The following is a 19,373-nucleotide window of genomic DNA, read 5'->3' as shown; positions in this document are numbered from 1 at the left end:
TGTCACTTTTCGTTGCAGCAAGCCTCACTTTGGCATTGTAGTAGTCTGCACTGCTGTCGACAGTCGCAAGCAAACTAGTAACAGTGGAGGAAAACCTCCGTCCGCGTACGATTCCTTCGTTTACAGATGGGGTGAACAGGAACGAAACGAGCGATAAATCTTTGATTATGAAATTCAAGGCTTAATCAAAGCAAATTCGTAATTTCGGTAACACGCTGCAAAATATTTTGGGCTACCCTCTATTTGTCAACGCTGCTTGTCATCGAACTCTGCAACTTGCACTTGATATTATGTGCCCTGGAGCGCGAACTCCTCAAATCGGCTTAAATCTCAAACAGTGCTGCGACCTTCGCTGAACCTGCTTTTTGGTCAGACTCTTATAATGTGACGAGATTACACGAACAAACAATGCAACCGCACCGACCACTCGCGCCCAGCGCCTATACAGTTGTGTAGAAACATTGTGGATGGCTCAGCGCTGAACTGCATCTTTCGCGTCAGTCTTCAAGCAGCAAGCGTGTTTGCCTCGGAGAAATGCGCAGCTGTTTCCAGCGTCGCTTACTGCACTTCGCACAGAAAGCTGGTTACAAGACGCGCTCGGAGCGACCAGGATAGCGAGTTCGCATCTCCACTCTCAACTGCGTGTGCATGTGTAGTGTGATCGAGTGAACGACTCATAAGGCGCGCATTGTTTTCCTACCGCCTTTTGTGGTGCAACCGCGCATCGCCTGTCGTGCGCATCGGTGACGTTATTCGCGCAGAAGCTGGATAATACGGGCTTGTGCGTCGTTTGGGATACACACGCGGACCATGACGGCCCTGGTCCGCGGAAGCTTCACAGTGTGTCGAAGGCTAGTGCGACGTCGCCAGCTCCCCTTTTCAACGCAAGCTTCGTCGCCTCTGTCAGCGGTACGAAACTTCATCGCCAGTGGTGTACTTCCGTCTTTCGATAACGGCAGCCTCGCTGTTGAGGGGAGAGGACTTCACTTGTCGCCGATAAACAACTCGTTCGGGCAGTGAACTAAAAGGAAGAAAGTAAGCGTCGGTGGTCGACGGAATTGCCGACGTGGCTTTGCCGGGCGCGACGGGCCGCCAGCGAGCGGCCGTGCGCGAGCCACCAGAGCGCATGATTCGACTGTCCAGCCTCGAGACTTCGGCACTGCAGGGTTCGATGGCCAACAGCGTGGACGACGTTGCTCCTGTGTCGTCGCTGGAAGAGGTCGCTCAAGGTAAGGACCCTGAAGCCGCTAATCTAATCTGATTTAATCTCACCCACCCCTTGTGTTAACCCAGTAGGCATTAAGAATCAATATACAGTACACCTGCGCAAGACCTGTAGCTGCAGCGGTCTGCAGTGAAGGGAGGAAGCACTCAAATTGTGCGTTATGGATAGACTTTCATACGGCACATGCGTTGAAAGCAGGCAAATGTAGCCCCCAATGTACATCGTTGAGCGTTTGCATGTTTGTTGGCAAAAGAAAGTGATGCCAACACTGGCTGAAAAAAAAAAAGAAAGAAAATACGCCTGGACTCCCTTCCACACGCTAAGGCAAGGGGGCCTGTTAAGTGCTGACCAATAACATAAGCGTCTTTTACGTCTGCTCTGACTTCTGCGTTTGCGTCGCAGAAGTTAGTCACCGAGGCAATGTTCGGCGTTTAAGAATTGTTCTTATATTTACAAAGAGTTTATCGATTTCCACGTCTTGACCATGCGTTGCGTGTCGTCTGCTGGGTACTGTCTGATTCAGGGTGAACGTGAGGGGAGGTTACACAGAGCGTCGATATTTCGCGACGATGTAAAATAAACTGAGAGGAGGAAAACTGCGAGAAGTGAACGTGGGAGAACTTTCGTGTTTTCGTTTTCCTTTTTTTTTGTTTGCTGCGACGTTTACACTGTAGACTTTCTTAAGGCGATAGCATAGTAAAGACGTAACGCGCTAGGTACATGTAATGAGGGACTTCGAAAATATCCCACTCTTGGTCAAGCGCACCATCTGGTTGTGTGACAGAGCAGCGAAAAATGAGGGGAAGGGAACTGTACAGCTACCTGTTATATTACTCCTTTGCTACGGGGGGAAGCTATTGTGCGAGTCGCCGGGAAGACGCGATAGCGTCCTCATTGGAGCGGTGGCGGTAGCGTCCGGCGTAGACGAAAGTCACCAAGCGGTCTGAAGCTGTCGTGCCGACGCTGCCTCGTCCTCTTCGGCACGCGCGTCGCCCCACTCTTAAAAGATTATTTTATCCGGATAGCCCTTCATTATGCAGTGGAATTGCGCTTACAGTCGTAGGACTTTAATTAATTAGCGAATTAATTTAGCTGTCACTATCCGAAAAAGAGGAAGGGGGGGGGGGGGACTAAACTGAATTCAAGCGAATTAATGGGCTAATCGCAACAGCACATTACGGGTAGCCCTGCCAACCGTGTCAGGTGCCAGAGTTGGTAGAGGGAAATCCCTTCTCCCCACTTAGGTTAGGGGAGAGAGAGACTACCGTTGAAGGAGATGGCTCTGACGAGGCCAAGTGGCTGCGCCACTTGAGGGGGTTTGAAAGGCAGTAGATGATAAGGCTAGGCTACCATTTTTGCTGGTTCTCATGTGCTGATAAACGAATGATGTTACGTGGTAACACTAAAGAGATATAATTTTCCTCGTGGCAAACTCATACAGCGTTGTCGCGTGAAAGAGACGTAAAGAAGCCGAGAGTTCTAACTGATGGTATTCACCGGACAATAGAAAACACGACATGACTTAGGGGTCTGCTCATTTCAATGCGCGCTTTCTGTAGTGAGAGAAGGTCAAACGAAGCTCGTGTCCCTTTGTTCGTTTTTTATTATTCTCGCAACCTTCTACCTACAGCAGTCCTTGGCTAGGTTTTCACATGTTTTTTAACTCTGCTTATTGTTGTCGGTGTTGTCTGTGAACGAACGCAAACTTTGCTTTGCAAGCTGATGCCCGCATTTCCTTTCTTCTTTCTCAGCTTTGAGGCTTTGCATTGTAATTTTTAAGCCCACAAAGGCAAGGGACGTTGTTGAAAGAGAGAGACAGAGAGAACAAATAGAACAGAAAGGCAGGGAGGTTAACCAGGCGATCCTGTAGGCAACCCTAGACGCGGGGAGAGGAACAATGTGAGAAAAAGGAAAGGAAAAGCGGCAATTGGGAAAGGAGTCTGTCCCATGTCCAGTGAGCTATACTGAAAGGGGGTATAGAGCGTGCCCTTAAAGTTTTGAACTCAACCCCGAGTCCTTTATAAACTTAAGGAGCGCCTTCACCGGTTTCCTTTGCAATGAAGGTGTCATCCAAGGGCCCAGAATCTTAGCTTCAGCAAGAAAGCGAGAGTCCAAGCGGCTGAGTGTAGCAGTCAGGAAAGCACGCTCACGCTCAAATTGAGGGCAGTCACAAAGTATGTGCCCAATCGTTTCAACACACCCGCACTTCTCACACGTTGGAGATTCTGCCATTTCGATGAGGTGGGAATAGGCGTTTGTAAACGCCGCTCCTAGCTACAGGCGACACAACATTGCAGCATTACAGCAAGGGCACAACATTGCAGCATTACAGCAAGGGGGGGGGGGGGGGGGGGGGGGCTGAAGTTGAAGTAACTGGTCAAAGTGGTGCAAGAATAGCTCTAAACGCAAGCACATTCGACTTGCACTTAGATACTGCCAAACGCACGATCGACTTTTCAGTTTGCAGTTACTTCGCGACAGGCGCATTTCCCGATAAGTTGCCCTTAGTACAGGCAACTCAATCCATCGAACGGCGTTATGAACGCTCAATAGGTTTTTGGTTGTCAGCAGAGTCCGCTGTTAACACGGTTAGAAGGAGTAGCTAGTTAGCCTCAACGTGAGATACGTTTTCCGACAATATCCGCATTTCAAATTTTATCCCTGTCAGGCCTTGTCCAAGTGTTCGCTGGATTAAAGATTTGCGTAAACCGTCCGTCTCTCAAATATCCATTGCACAGCATGAAGAAAGTGCATATATAGATAAATAGGGATGAGGATGGAAGTCAGGGATGTTAACCAGAAAGGCCTCCGGTTGGCTACCCTACACAGGGGAAGAAAACGCATGAAAGATTAAAAAGATTGCGGCTTATGTACGGCTTCTTGTTCCGGCTCTCCACAGACGTCCCTAAAACTTTCCATGTGCTGAACCTAAACAAACAACTCCACACGTAGTCACGAAATTGCATGATGCGTAAGCTTTGCGCATACATTGTCCCTGCATGCATGAACCCAAGCAAATCGAAGATTATTTTTGCAGCGAGCACCTGGCAACTAAAACAAGGGTCAAGCAAGCCTGAGACGAATCGCATCAGTACAGTCTGGGAAACTGTACACACATATGCGTGCACTATAGATACAGTACATTTCTTTTTCGCACAGCGAAACACGAACACGCTTGTGTCAGTGACATGGGATACCTTCACAATAACATCACCGACGAGCGGCCGGGGCTACGCCTCTCGAGTGCACACAAGGGTCGCTCGCGGCGCAAACAGAGGTCGCTAACGATGACAAGACGGCCCATACGCGCCCATCTGCATCTTGCCCGATTCGATCGGCCGGTGGGCTGATTGCTTCGAGGCACGCTTTCCGCGCGGTCCCTTTTTGTACGCATTCCGACTAGGGATTCAAGGTCTTCAAGAAGGACTTTTTGTTGGGCTAGTTGGTGCAGCATTTTTTAAAAAAGGACGAAGCGCTAACGACACATTCACAAGAAAGAAGACGTGGAGAGCGCTTGTCCATGTCTTCTTTCTTGTGAATGTGTCGTTAGCGCTTTGTCCTTTTTTAAAGGATTCAAGGTCGAACGGTGGGAAGGACATGTTACTCGCGAAGCTTATCTTGTCTAACAGACATGTAAGTATGCTGACAGATACGAAAGAGAGGATCAAGAAAGACGGAGACACACTAATATGCCAGCCAAAAACTTGCCCTTGAGGCAAGTTTTTGGCCTTTAGTGTAGAAACCAACGCTTTATGGTTAACAAACTTGCCCTTGAGGCAAGTTTTTGGCCTTTAGTGTAGAAACCAACGCTTTATGGTTAACAATCCCTTAACGCCTTTAAAGCGCACTTTCATTTTCCTCCGCAGGGTATTCTGTGCATGTAGGACCGATTGTATATGGATTTGCAAGAGAACTCTTTATAAAGACTCTTCTACAGAAGTTAAGCGTTATGAAAAAGCTTCCGTCATGCGTGCGCACTCCCTTTGTGACAAGTACCTGAACCGTGCAGTGCGGAAAAGCACTTGCCGGCCTCGCTTTCATCATGCATGAAAGAGGCTTCATCCACGTGCGGCCCTGCAAACTGAAAACGATTTACTTGCTCTTTCAATGCCTCAGTATCGACGCAGTATTCAATATCAGCCAGTGGGCGACAGCTGGTCTTTTTCTTTCACTTAAAAAAAAAAAACACAATATCTCGCAGACTGTCATTATTTCAGCACCATTATTGATGACAATTGACTGTAGATCACTCGAAAATTTTGGGTTTTTCTCCCCTGAACTATGCCCTCTAGCATCATTGTCATCGTTTTCATGGCAGGTTCGGCACACAGCAGCAGCCCATCCATCCTCCGTTAGTGACAGTTTTACTTCTCAAAGCACATACGCGCAGCACTCAATTAACGCACACGCGAAGCATGAAACAATCGCCAAGAGAAGAAATATTCACTCTTCGTCTCAGAACATTCCTGTACTTCGTCACACAACACGGCTCAGCAGTGCTTTACTGGCTGCGGCCCACCCCGCTTGGCAATGTGCGTGACGTCATTGAATGAGTGGGTAAACATAAGTGTTCGAAGAGGCATCGTTGTGTGTGGGCGCTTCCGCCAAGTATCAGCGCCTCCTCATATATGCAAGGATCAACTCATCGTCCTCGTCTGCCTTGCGCAACAAATTCCACAAGTCAGCCGTAGGCCAGTTAGCCACTCCTGTTGCAAATTTCACAGAAGTGGCCACATACCTCTTTTGCAGCGACGCTCGATATCGCCAGAAATGCCATGAAATAGTATTGAACAGATAACGTGGCTCCTCGAGGTTTAGATCACAGCAGCTTATATTACGCTAGTAACTGTTTTATGCAAATAGTGGCATACGTTGCCCGATGCTCAATGTCCTATCGCTCTCTGCTTTCATAAAGTCAACTCTGCCACCTTGTACAGGCGGCGTTAGGTAGGCGCTGGCTCGGCTTGGACAGCTTGGATTGCTTGCCTATCACTGCTCCGGAGCAGTGGTAGATTACTGCGGCTGGATATCATGCTATTTCAAACTTTCTAACGACAAAAGCGTTTACTAATCAGAAACATGCAGCATTTTTGCAGGCTTACGCCTTGTCGCTGAAACAGCTCAACGTTCTACCTGACTGAATTTGCGTCAGGTGATGGGGAGGGGATTTCACACCAGTTTGCACAAATGACCCTTTCGTCAATCCGACTCCAGACCAGATACCTGTTGTTCTGATGCTGTACGACAGTGCTACACGGTTAGCTTTATCCTTTATCTCCTTTATCAGTAGAAAAAGATAATCTCACGGTGACTGGCATATTTGTTGTGGTCTAAAGCAGACTTGATTATTCCAGGCTGCATTTTGTCCTGACTCCGAAAACCCCGTCGAATACGTCTCTTTGCAAAAAAGGATGTTGCATATTTATACCTCTTGTTTACAAAGCAATGAGCCACTTTCAGAACATGGAGACAATCGCTTAGGAAGCAAAAAAATATATATATATTCAGAAGTCAATGTTGCTGTTATTGCTGCGAGTTAAATGCGGAGCTATTTGAATTATGAATTATTGCACATATGCCTTGGCTTCGGCTAAGCATTCGACAACCTCTGCAACCCAACATAATCCACAATTATTTTCGTTTTTTTTTTCTTTCTAAACGCGCAATTCGTCCAGTCTCTTGAAAATCGCAGAATGCATATCATGTTCCCATCTAGTAATCCATTCATGAATTGTGCGACAAAGAAGGTACTTTCAAAGTATTTCAAGGTGGTTACTTTGCATTAATCTAAATACGCTTTCTATGGTCATTCCTGCTATATGCAAATTTACATGTTCTTCAGTAAGAAATTACTTGCACTAATAAATTTTAGTTCTGATCCCAATTCTGTCGCGTAAGCATTCAAACGCATTGGAGGCCGAAAGTTTATGAATGTATGCAGGAAGCCTGCACAGGGTCACAGCATTTGTTAAAGATATATCTAGCTCATACGGAAAAGTGTTACACTAATTACGGGAAGCAAACAGTCCGATTCTCTGGTACCACTCTTTGGAATTCTTTACAAGTATCTATCAAACAATCATTAACTATTTATGCCTTTAAATCCGCTGTTCGTCGGTTTTTGTTATCACACTAATCGTATTTTTCAAGGTAAGCTGTTCCAGTGTTCTCCTTTATATCTTTTTATGAATTCTTTCTTATGTTTTCATTATGTGATTAGGTGTGTAACCGTTTTCATTACAACAATAGTGCCTGTAATAAATTCACGTTTCGTTCACCCCATCCCACTGATGCGAAATATTGTATAAATTTTGCAACTGCTCAGTGTATATTTCTTTACAATAATCATTATAGGAGGTCCCGTCCACAGTCCTTGACTTTGGGACCTCCTTCTGTATTCGTGTTTTGTTAACCTTTTACGTAAATAAACAAAACTTCGAGAACAGAATCGTCTGTCCGGATGGAGTAGAATGCCGATAGCTGAAAAGTATGCCCCGATATCGGTTTATATGTACTGTAACACTATTCAAGTATGGATAGAATACATGAGATGTTCTCGTTACATACACAGCAGTCTCGTATGTCTATATCTACCGACAAGGGACACTTTGTCACAGCTTGTGCGTGTTTAAAAGCCGCATTGGAAAGGTCACGCGAAGCACGAAGTGTAGCCGCACAGCTGGGTGGTTCTCTGTACACTGGGCCCATTGTTAGCGAGAATGTGTGTGCAACGGCTTCCAGAACTACAGAGCTAGCTCGCGTCCTGTCTCCTCGTCAAGTTTCCGCTGAAAGCTGCCGACAGCTGTCGGTTTGGCCGATATGGCAACAAAAGAAATATCCGTGAGCACTGCAAGCCAGCTGCCCGATGGTGAGTTCCAAAGCTATCTAAAATGGTCACGATTCGAAGAACCATTTGTTTATTTATTTTTGTTCAAAGCAAGGACGGTTAGAGGTGTTAAATGAATCATTCGCTATGCCTCGGTCTTTAGTTGGAACCTCGTGTCCGTTTAGATGCAAAGCAATATCGTTTGCTCACAGTGAGGCTACGGTAGCACAGTTAGAAACGCTTATTTAGGTTCCCTCTTCCTCTCTGTGCTTGCGCTTTTATGGAATGCGAATGTCAAATTTATTGCCATTAAGTAACGAGAAGTCGAGGTGTTAAATGAGGAAGTTGAGGACAACCCAGAGGGCCATGGAACGAAAAATGGTAGCGGTAACATTAAGAGATAGGAAGCGTGCAGAGTGGGTCAGAGAAATAACTCAAGTTACCGACATTCTAGTGGAAATTAAGAAGAAGAAATGGGCATGGGCAGGACATGTAGTGCGAACAGAGGATAACCGATGGTCGCTTAGGGTAACAAACTGGATTCCAATAGAAGGAAAGCGTAGCAGGGGGTGGCAGAAAGTTAGGTGGATGGATGAGGTTAAGAAGTTCGCGGGCGTCAAGTGGATGCAGCTAGCACAGAACCTGGTTAAGTGGAGAAATATGGGAGAGGCCTTCACCCTGCAGTGGGTATAGTCAGGCTGATGATGATGATGATTATGATGATGATGATGATGAACGAGAAGTCACATAAAAAAATTCAGGGGTAACTTTGGCTCTCACTAAAGCCTTCCCCGCCGCGCTGCTTAGGCATTGACTACGAGACTGTTTGTGATTGACTAGAATTGTGACCGATACTACGCCTTTTCTTTGCTGTCAACCAATTTTAAACGCCGCTGATGCCTGCTGTAATGCGTCTATTTCTATATATGCTGTGTGGTGCGGTGCTCGAGGAAGCGCCAAATGAAAGGCGCCGCACGGACGCCTGGATTGAACGCCCGGCGGTGTCAGCTTCGTATATGCGTGAATATCCTGGTGACGTCATCACCGGTCTGACCGGATGTGACGTCATTGTCACGTCAGTTATTAGACATGACCGGATGCGCCATTATGATGACATCACATCCGGTCATCACTGGTGATGACGTCACCGTCTGACGGCTATGAATGTCTCGAAATGTCTAATCATTACTATTGGTAAGTGATATTTAACCATGACTTGCACTTTCTGAGTACTAGTTAATGTCTGGTTAGCGTTAGTTAAACACCCCTTAACTAGTAGGTGATGGCTAGTGATAGTTACGATGACCTCCAAATACATGGATTCCTATGGGGATCTGCCTATTCTATTATTAGTCGTAAATTATCATGAAATTATCTTGAAAATGCCTTAAATCGTGTTCCGATATCATCCGATTACTATTGATTAAGTATCGATTCAATTGTGATTGGCATATGCCCATATAAGGCATGCACCCGAAACTTGGACACATTTGCTAACGACAGTATGAGGCATCCGCTATTTTAGTGTCCGCTGATGCAGCAGTCACTGCACTGCTCGAAACTGCGGCTACAAGAAAAACTATAAGGAAAGAGCAGTGTGGCAACCAGGAACAACTGACGAAGCCCGTACATCCGCCTTGGCCCGTATACATACGAACACGAGTGATCGCGTTCACTGATACGCGCTGAGGCTTCAGTGGTAGTGGTTTTATCTACGTTTGCACACGTATCATGTGTTCGATGGTTACTGCGAAGAGAGTTCTCTCTTGTGACCTGCAAACAAGGAACATCCCGCGTCCGTCTTCCTCTCGCGAACGGGAAGCGAACAACGTGGACAAGTTTTCTATTTAATACCCTCAGGCTTCACGACGAAATAGAAAGGCGAACAGAGAGAGCAGCACTTTTGCGTAGTTTACGGACAAGCGTATAAAAAGATAAAGGGACGGAGCTAGCGAAGCGCACGCAGCATTTTTTTTTTTTCGTGTGATTTTGATAAGCTGCGTAAAAACCCTCAGCAACACATGTCGACAACAACACCGGCATGGTCATGATAACGCCCTATGGCCTTCGACGGCAAAGTATGACGAAAAAAGATTTAAAAAATAACTACGTAAGTTGAGCAGTTCCTTTTTCAATTACGTATTTTTCTTTCGATTACCAGATTTATATACAAAATCAATATGGGCACATAAATTGAAATATATGTGGCGCTTCATAACTCAAATTATTTACGTGCAACTATTCATAAAAGAAACAGTCTTCTCCAGAGAGTTTTTGTATACAGACAACAGCAAGAAATGTGGCAAGAAAACGTACAAAATGTTTTTCAAAATGTTGTTCTCTGTTTTTCATAATTTATAATAAATGAAAAACAGAGAAAAGATGCTCACCGAAGGGAAAAACTTGTACAGCCCGGGAGCCCCTTGGGATACCACACAGATCACAGGAAACATTAAAGGAAAGTTCACATGTGCAAACAATATGTGCAACATGTTTGGTTTATAATGCAAGTTCGTAGTATTCAACAAAAAGCGAAAGGGTCCACAGAGCATTGCCATGGCATTGCACATGGTTGACCCTATATATTTCGGCTGTAGCTCTGGAAACGACCTTTCACACGCTTGTCACGAGTACAACAGAGAAGCTCTCCGAAATTGTATTTAAACTTTTATACACTGACTTGTCCAGACCGCTCACTTGTAAGGTACTCATACAAATCGCGATATTTCCTTTACATTTTAAAAAGCTTTTAAAAAGCTCGTTCACACCCTTGTCGCCAGTACTACAGAAAAGCCCTTCAAAACTGTAGACAAATCCATACACATCGATTTGCCCAGGTTGCTTAGTGCTAAGCAAAACATAAAAGAAATGACAGGATTGCACTTAGCTTCGCTTAAAAGCTTAATGGCGAAAGCTTTTTCTCCTCTCCTTCCTCTATCTTGCGTGTCTGTGTACTCGTTATAACCTCATTACTTTCTTTTCTTTGGCTTCGTCTTCAAAACCTATTGCGACGCCCTTACCGAAGAAATTATGTTGACGTCAAAACCTATTGCGACGTCTCGGGGACACATCTCGCGGTACATCTCGCAGACGCGAGATATTCGCCGTGAGCAAAGAAAGGCTCTCGCCTTAACAATTAACGATCGCGAGATTTCACTTCATCCGATGCTTGCTATTTCACTGGGCGCCCCGATAATTAGCATATCAAGAGCTCGGAACTAACATCAAGATATTCGCTCATTATGCTAATTTTTTCATCACTCGCAGAAAGCCAAAGGCCACTTACGGCACAAGTGATGACATCAGCTTCCTGGCTTAATTTCGCTCCACTTTTTTTTAACAATGGAGTCAGTCATAGTATGCATACAGTCACGCGAAGCTCTTCCTCCTTTGTCACGGAAGAACGTTGGTTAGCGTGACTGGGGTTCATGTGCCCGGACAGGATCCTCTTTCGTACGCCAGGTACGTCGATAACATGTATCCAAAATGCTCTGCAAATATCTTCGAACATCTTGGTGAAAACATTTTCTTGCTTCTTGATTTCTTTGTGTGCCTTATGCAGATTTTTTGTTGCATCCTGAAAAGCAGTTGCGAGGTTTACTTTAGGAGCCTGAACGATTTTGGTGACCTTAAATATTATTTACAGAACGGAAAGAGGAAAAAAAAAAAGGGGGGGGGGGGGGGGGGGGGTTACTTATGCTCTGCATGTGAGGAAATAGCGCGACAGCTTTAACCACTCTCGTCCATAGCTTACTTTGCGGACCCTCGTTCGCATGCATGTATTTGCAGCTCGCTTATTCACTAATCTCTCAGTTTTTGCTTTTATTATCTCACACACTAACACGTAATCGTGGGTTACCATGCTGTGCGAAAGACCATCCGACACAGGTATTAAAGCCCCGCTTAACCAAGCCATACCAACATGCCTGCTTGGCTTAAGAATTACATGTCTGATTCGCAACGCAGTGTTCTTTGAGAGTTCGATTCTCTGCACGCTTCTGTCTGAATAAGAAGTCCGAGTTGGCAGCTCCTGATAAATCAGTCATATCACGTGGTCGCGTGACGTCACTCCGTTCCCGACCATGTCAGTTGCCATCGCTCACAACGCTGGCATCGACATCGCCTACGCCAGATTTCCTAGAGAACGGGAACATTGACGCTATCGCAATAAAGCGGGACGCACAGTTTCGAGGCAGACTGTAAAATAGAAGTTATTTAGTTGCCGCAGGAGTCATTTCACTTTTGGCCGTGTTTGTCGGTTATGCGTGCTCTCCACGCTCTCCTGTATACCGTTCTCACGAGGCAAGCGTAGTTTCGTCTCTCATGGCTTACCTCTGCTCTACAAGCCCATCTACATGTGCGGAGGATAATTTGAGCATCGTAATTTTAGCGTCGAACGATTGACAAATCTGCTCGACAACTGCGTGACGCACTGCGCTAGATGTGAAGATTTTTACGAAATCTGCAGAGTGCCGAAGAGGTCAGAGAGGACCCTGTTTTCTGCTCGATATTAACGCGCATTAATGATTACTAGGTTTAATCACTGTCCATAGCAGTGCACGTGGATTGTCTTGTCGTTACGCTCCTTGTACTTTCTTAGACTATTGAAACGCGACCAGATATAGTGGCCACACCGTCGGAACAAACAGAGCTTATTAACGCCATGAAACTTCAAGGTGGCTATGGATGCGCCTCTCTGCGGAAAATATTAAGCTTCTTTGATAACAGCGCAGCGGAAACTTCACTAGTCCGCAGTTTTCTTCGCAGTAGTACCGAAGGACAACAGACAGGCTCGTGGTGACCGCATTCACTGATTTGTCGCATATGAAACCTGTTTCTAGCTTTTCAGGTCATCGCAGTTGCTAACGCAGTACATATAACACTTATAGCGTTATATAGTATATATAACGCTAACATAGTAGCAGAAACCCACCTTAGAGACAGTGAAGAACCTCCACACATTGAAGGATACTCATGGCTGGGGTGCAATAGAAAAGGGAAGGACCGAAAAGGAGGTGGCCTGGGGGCGCTAATCGAAGGCCAAGATTGGAAAAGGATAACAGAAAGCTGCAGAGAACATATATGGCTCCAGGGTAGAGTGGGAAACCTAGATACAATACTAGGGTTTGTTTACCTAAAAACAGGAAATGACTCGAATGAGGAAAATTCAGAACATTTCAGATGTTTAGCTAAAGACATAGAGGAATTTGGCCAGAATAAGGAAGTGATAATCTTAGGGGATATGAATGCCCATATGGAATTTTTTGATGGAGCTACCGATACGACAGGCAAAATGTTAGGAACATTTTGTGAAACCCAGGATCTCACAATAGTTAATTCAGAAATAAAGTGTGAGGGAAAAATAACATGGGAAAGAAATAACTCTCATTCCACAATCGACTATTGTCTGATGTCCCACAAGCTGTATGACAGGTTAGTAGGTATGGAAATTGATGAAGAAGGGGCGAAGAGCTTAGGAAGCGATCACAAAAGAATTAAACTCCAATTTGGCGGGACAGCGGCCGCAACAAAAATGCAGGTATGTGAAAGCAACCAGAAACTCAATGATATGCAGTTGGAAAAAGGGTCAAAGCGCATTGAAGACATAGTAAACCAACAACCAAATAGAGAATGGACATACGATGACCTAGTAGAAGTATTTAAAAGAGAGCTAAAAAAGGGGCAAGATTAGAAGAGGAAAGAGAAAATATAAACCAAAAAGCTGGTGGGATGCTGAAGTTAAAGCAGCCATAACGAGGCGTCAAGAGGCATCCAGAGAGCACAGATTAGCAAAGAAGAGGGGAGCCACACCAAGGGAAGTAGAATCCAAATGGGAGGAGTACCTTGAGAGAAAAAGGGAGGCGTCAACCTTAATCCAAATCAAAATAGGAAAAGCTGGGGTCCAGTGGATGATGGACATAAGTAAAAAAGATAAAAATGCTGCAAAGAGGTTTTGGAACCACATAAGGCTACAAGCAAAAAAAGACGGAAGGGGTCCAACACTCACTGACCACACAGGAAGGAAAAAGAGTGGAGGGAGAGGAAGCACAGGAATATGTTAGGCGCACAATAGAAACAGCCTTTGCCAGTCTGGAAGTGAATGCCGCAGAAGAAATGGAGAATAATGAGGACCACAGGGACGAGGAGCAAGAATACAAGGAGATGACAGCAAGACAATGGGAAAGAATAGAACGGAAGGTCCCCTTGGGAACAGCGACAGGACCAGATAGCATACCCATGGGATTGATTACCAGATTAGGACAAAAAAGCAAAGTAAAATTGCGACAGTTGATTGAACAAACAATAAAGGGCGGTCAAGTACCAAAAGATTGGAAATTAAGCAGGATGAGACTAATATACAAAGGCAAGGGAAGCAGAGATAACATAAAGTCCTATCGGCCAATCACAGTTACATCAGTTATATACAGGGTAGCAATGCAGTTAGTAAAAGTAATGATGGAGGAATGGGCAGAAGGAGGGAATATCCTCGGAGAACTACAAAATGGTTTCCGCAAGGACAGAAGACTAGAGGATAATTTATTTGTGGTTACCCAGTGTATAGAAACAGCAGCTGCAAGTCAGAGACCACTATGGATAGCGTTTTTAGATATTAAAGGGGCATACGACAGTGTAGATCAGAAAAAACTGTGGGACCAGTTGAAGGAATATGGCCTGAATAAAAACCTGGTTCAGTTCATACAAGAAGTGTATGCAGATAATGAGGCAGTGATAGTATGGGAGACGGAAACGACAAAACCAGCAAAAATAAAAAGGGGGCTTAGGCAAGGGTGCCCACTGTCACCGCTGCTTTTCATGATATACATGAGCCAAATGGAAAGGCGCCTGGAGGAAAGTAATAAGGGATTCGATGCAAGCTATATGCAGGGAGGACAGAAAGTAACACAAGTTCTACCAGGATTGATGTACGCGGATGGCATTGTACTGCTGGCAGATAAGAGGGATGGGTTGCAGGAGCTGCTTAAGATCTGTGGAGAAGAGGGCGAAAAGCTGGGACTGCAATTTAGCGGTGAAAAATCAGGAATAATGGTATTTAATGATGAAAGGGGGGACGTGCTGGAAATACAAGGCACCAAGGTTGAACATGTGGAGAGCTATAAATACCTGGGCATATGGATCAACGAAGGAAAAAATTACCTAGAAAAGCATGAAGGAATTACGATAGACAAAGGGAAAAGGAGTTCGGATATTATGAAACACAGGGCCCTCTGGAATTATAACAGGTATGAGGTTGTTAGAGGGGTATGGAAGGGTGTTATGGTACCAGGACTCACTTTTGGAAATGCAGTCCTGTGCATGAAATCAGAAGTACAGTCAGGCCTTGAAATCAGACAGAGAAAGGTAGGTAGATTGGCACTGGGAGCACATGGCAACACACCTAATGAAGGAGTCCAGGGAGATATGGGCTGGGCATCATTTGAGGTTAGAGAGGCAATTAGCAAACTAAAATATGATCAGAGACTAACCGAAATGGAGAAATCAAGGTGGGCACGAAAAATGTACAAGCACCTCTTCATGAAAAGCCTGAATACGAAATGGACTAACAGAACCCGAAAGCTCAGATTTAAGTACCTAGAGTTTGGAGATACACCGCAGCAAAACAGCAGCATTGAAAAGCAGGTAAAGGAGGCAGAAAGGAAAATGTGGGAGGAAAGAATGCAAGGAAAATCAGCATTGGGTATGTATAGAACTCGAAAACAGGATATAAAGAAAGAAAGTTTATTCGACAACTCACGAGGGAGCTCATTGCTGTTTGAGGCTAGGACAGGGGCCCTCAGAACAAAAACGTACAGAAAAAAATTTCAGGAAGTAGATATATTATGCGCGGCGTGCGGAACTGAGGAGGAAACAACGGAACATGTTGTTCTAAGGTGCCAAAAACTTCGTCCTGCCCTTCCCGCGGAAAAAGCGGCAGATCTGGAGAGAGCGCTGGGATTTGCTGGGGAAGATGGACGAATGGATGAGGAACGCGTTCTGATAACAAAAGAGAGGTTAGAGGACTGGTGGAAAAAGTCAAGCGAATAAAGAGAGGAAAAAAAGGGAGGGGGGCAGATACGGCGAATTAGAAGCTAAAAATGGGGAAGAGATAAATATATTTCTTTTAATATTTTGGCTAGGCGGCGCAAGCTGCCGCCCGATTCAAAGGGCAGCGCCACTATCATCCATCCATCATCCATCCATCCTAGAGCCAGAATAAAAATTATTGCGCAAAACCGAAACGTACTTCATCAGAAAGTCTTCGAACTCTAAGAAGAGGCGCCCCGCTGCGATGGCGCAGTGGTCAACAAGCCCGACTACTGTACCGGAGTACCCGGGTTCGAACACCACCGCCGGCGGTTGGGTTTAGATGGAAGCGAAACAGAGAGGCGTCCGTGTGCTGTGCGATGTCAGTGCCCGTTTAAGAATCACAGGAGGTCAAGTTTTCGGAACCCACCATTACGGCCTTTCTCGTAGCCTGAGTCGCTTTGAGACGTTAAACCTTACAAACCAAACCAATCTAAGAAGCGTCATATAGCTGCCCTCTGGTGGCTTTTGTCGTGGCGTGGCCCGACGAACAGCCTGACACACATTGCAAGCAATACTGCAATGTCCGCAATGCACGCCACAAGACTTCCGTATTCCGTTCGCGTTTTTTTTTTTTTCCTCTCCAAGAGCAGCAAGCAAATGGTATTCTTTACGAAGGACTTGAGTAATCAGCTCACATACTCTGTACTTTTGTATACTGCCCACTTCCACGCATTGTTGGCAACTTGTGAGTACGAGGGTTAAATCAGAACGTTCCTTTATCGGGGCACATTTTGGCGGGAAAGTTCTACAGAGAACCTTCTCTGGTGCGGCACTCAAGACAGAAGAACTCTTCATTTTACAATGAGCAACGTTTTCGAATGGCATTACCCTTTTCAAATCACACTCTAGCGTATATCGCTGCTTATTCCCATTTAATTTGAAAAAAAAAAAAATTCTTGTCTCAATAATGGCGCCATCAGAACGTGTGTTCAGTGCGTGTCACCAGAACGTGTCGTCAGAGCGTGACTTCATAGCTCGCACTTAAGAAAAAGCTTTTTTTGTCCATGCCATGACTCAAACCACCATCCGTCTGCGCCCAAGGCTAGCGCAAAACCACTGAAATAAAAATAATAAATAATAAAATTACTAAAAAATAAGAAGCAAAAATAAATAAACAAGGAAATGATGAAGCGTCTAGTGTCGCAGCAACACCGCTCACGCTTTCGCAATTCTCCAGTGCAGGCTCAGCAGTGATTTCAAATTTGGATCTCGCAAATAGAAGCGATATGAAAAGTAACACGCCATTCCTCGTCGATGCGAGCCGATCATGCCTGTGTACCCCTTTTAACACTGTAGACACGACCTGCAGCGCTTTCGTGCCATTAGCTTTTAACGCGAAAGCATTTCTTCACTCATAAGTGGCGTGTATAGGAGATGTGGACATAGCGTGTCCACATGAACTGTCAATAGAGTAAAAAAATTACCGCGACTGTGTTTCGAACCAGCGCCAGAACGAATAGATCAACTTCCTTGGCCCAGGCACGAGAGCATTATGCTTTCTCCGCTTTTTTCATACATGGTATTTATTACATGTGGCTATGTACAAAGGGGATATATTTACTATTTACAAAGCAAAGTGTTGCTGAGCTGCACTGTCATCACAGAAAATAGAGCTAAAGGGGCAAAAAAGTAAGCACCGCATCAACAGCCGAAGCCAGTCTGGTTGAAAGTCATTCCCTTGATAAATGGCATCTAGTTTGAGCATTATTCGGCTAAAATGAGTTCTTGTTACACCCCTATTACTAACAACCCTACATTAAATAGGGTGTTGTCATGAAGGAGGAACGCAAAACAATCTTCCAACACCATTTTCTTAACTAAAAAAGTGTGAAAAAGGTGTGATTGTGGGCGTTAATTGTACGAACACCCTTTTGGCACCTACAAGGGTGCAAAATGATTTCAAGAAGCGTTAGCATGAGGCGCACCCTTTTTTGTTTTCACCTTTTAAGGTGTAAAATTTTAGAGTGTGGTGGCACAACATGGTACAGCATTGCGATCCAGCATGTGCGTCTTCCACAAGCTATGGAGTCTAGTAAGGAGAACCATGTCAGAGTTCTTATTCAGGTCGAGTAACTATCAGGTATCACAGACTGTACGAATTTAAAACATTCTTTCTTTAGAGTTCTTTGCAGCACGTCCCAAAAGATAATTGTACGTATCTTTGCAACCAGTGAACAACGTTCAGTTGTTTCAGGCACATCATGCAGACGGCAGTTGGCAGAAGATACAAAAATATTTTTCTTGTTGAGCCATGTGTTCACAGGAAGAGTGTCAGTGCGTAATTTAGGAAGAAATGGTTTCGTGCATGGAGAAATCGGCATTTATCCACTCACATCAGCACACATCATGGTCATTAAGATCAAAGTATAAAGAACGATACAATGGAAGTCGAAAGAGCGAAAGAGCATCGAATTAGTACCCTCTATAAACTCTCGCGCGAAACAAATTATTGGTATATAGTATACTTTACTATCGGCTTCCATATACTATCGCCGAAGTCGATCACGCATCGCGTAAAACTGCAACACACTCTCTCAATGTGCAGTAAGCATCGTCTTCTTAATCAAGTTCCATCTGCATTGCTCTTTCATTCAGCCTAAGTAAAACACCATACGCATATGCCACCTGGCCAAGTGCGGCCGAGGTTCGCTAACGTAGTTTCGCACGAATCCACCAGGTGGCGTGACAGAACTCGCAATAATTTCGCATTACTGCTCCTAAGCAGACGTAAGTGCACCCTTGGAATTTTTTAATCGGGTGCAAAAGCTGTGCATGTCAAATTACTTGTTCGCCACGCACTCCGCTTTGGAAATGGCAGTCTTGAGTAATACTCTGATGTTCTAAAAATTGCATCCACGCATAGTCGTGCTTGCAGTGTGGTGCATCTGCCACTTGCGAACACCCGCAAGAGCCCGATCGGCCAGCATCACCACGAGATCACGTGTTCCCTTTCGAAGATATCGCTTCGAATTATATGTCGTCTGCTCTCCACGCTTGGTTCATTCTATAATCGAGACGAGTGGGCCTTTTTTCCAAACCACCGAACGTCATCTCACTCGAGGTCGGGTCCATCACCACACATACTTGTATACATCGAAGGTTTCAACGAACATTGTCAATAATTGCTAAAGGTAGGGGGTACAATATAGACAATAGACACAATATGAAACGAAACTCCTCTAAATATCCAGTCATTAACTAAAACCCACTAAATAATTTTTAACTACCGCAATTAGG

At 45.0% G+C, this 19,373-nt stretch overlaps 1 protein-coding gene across 1 annotated transcript in view; it reads left to right on the top strand.

The window, feature by feature from the left end:
• Positions 1–647: 647 nt before the first annotated feature.
• ATP8A (ATPase phospholipid transporting 8A1) overlaps positions 648–19,373 on the top strand; it is a 125,571-nt gene continuing 106,845 nt past the window's right edge. The window contains exon 1 of the mRNA XM_084601969.1: positions 648–1,229. Coding sequence (XP_084458095.1) covers positions 1,127–1,229 — 103 coding nt within the window. The 5' untranslated portion in view covers positions 648–1,126. The remainder of the gene's footprint in view (positions 1,230–19,373) is intronic.

This window comes from Amblyomma maculatum, chromosome 4 (assembly GCF_055883805.1).
Source record: "Amblyomma maculatum isolate TAMU_Amacu chromosome 4, ASM5588380v1, whole genome shotgun sequence".
NCBI lineage: Eukaryota > Metazoa > Arthropoda > Arachnida > Ixodida > Ixodidae > Amblyomma > Amblyomma maculatum.
Note: the sequence above shows the minus strand (reverse complement) of the source record. Positions and strands in the feature narration are given on the sequence as shown.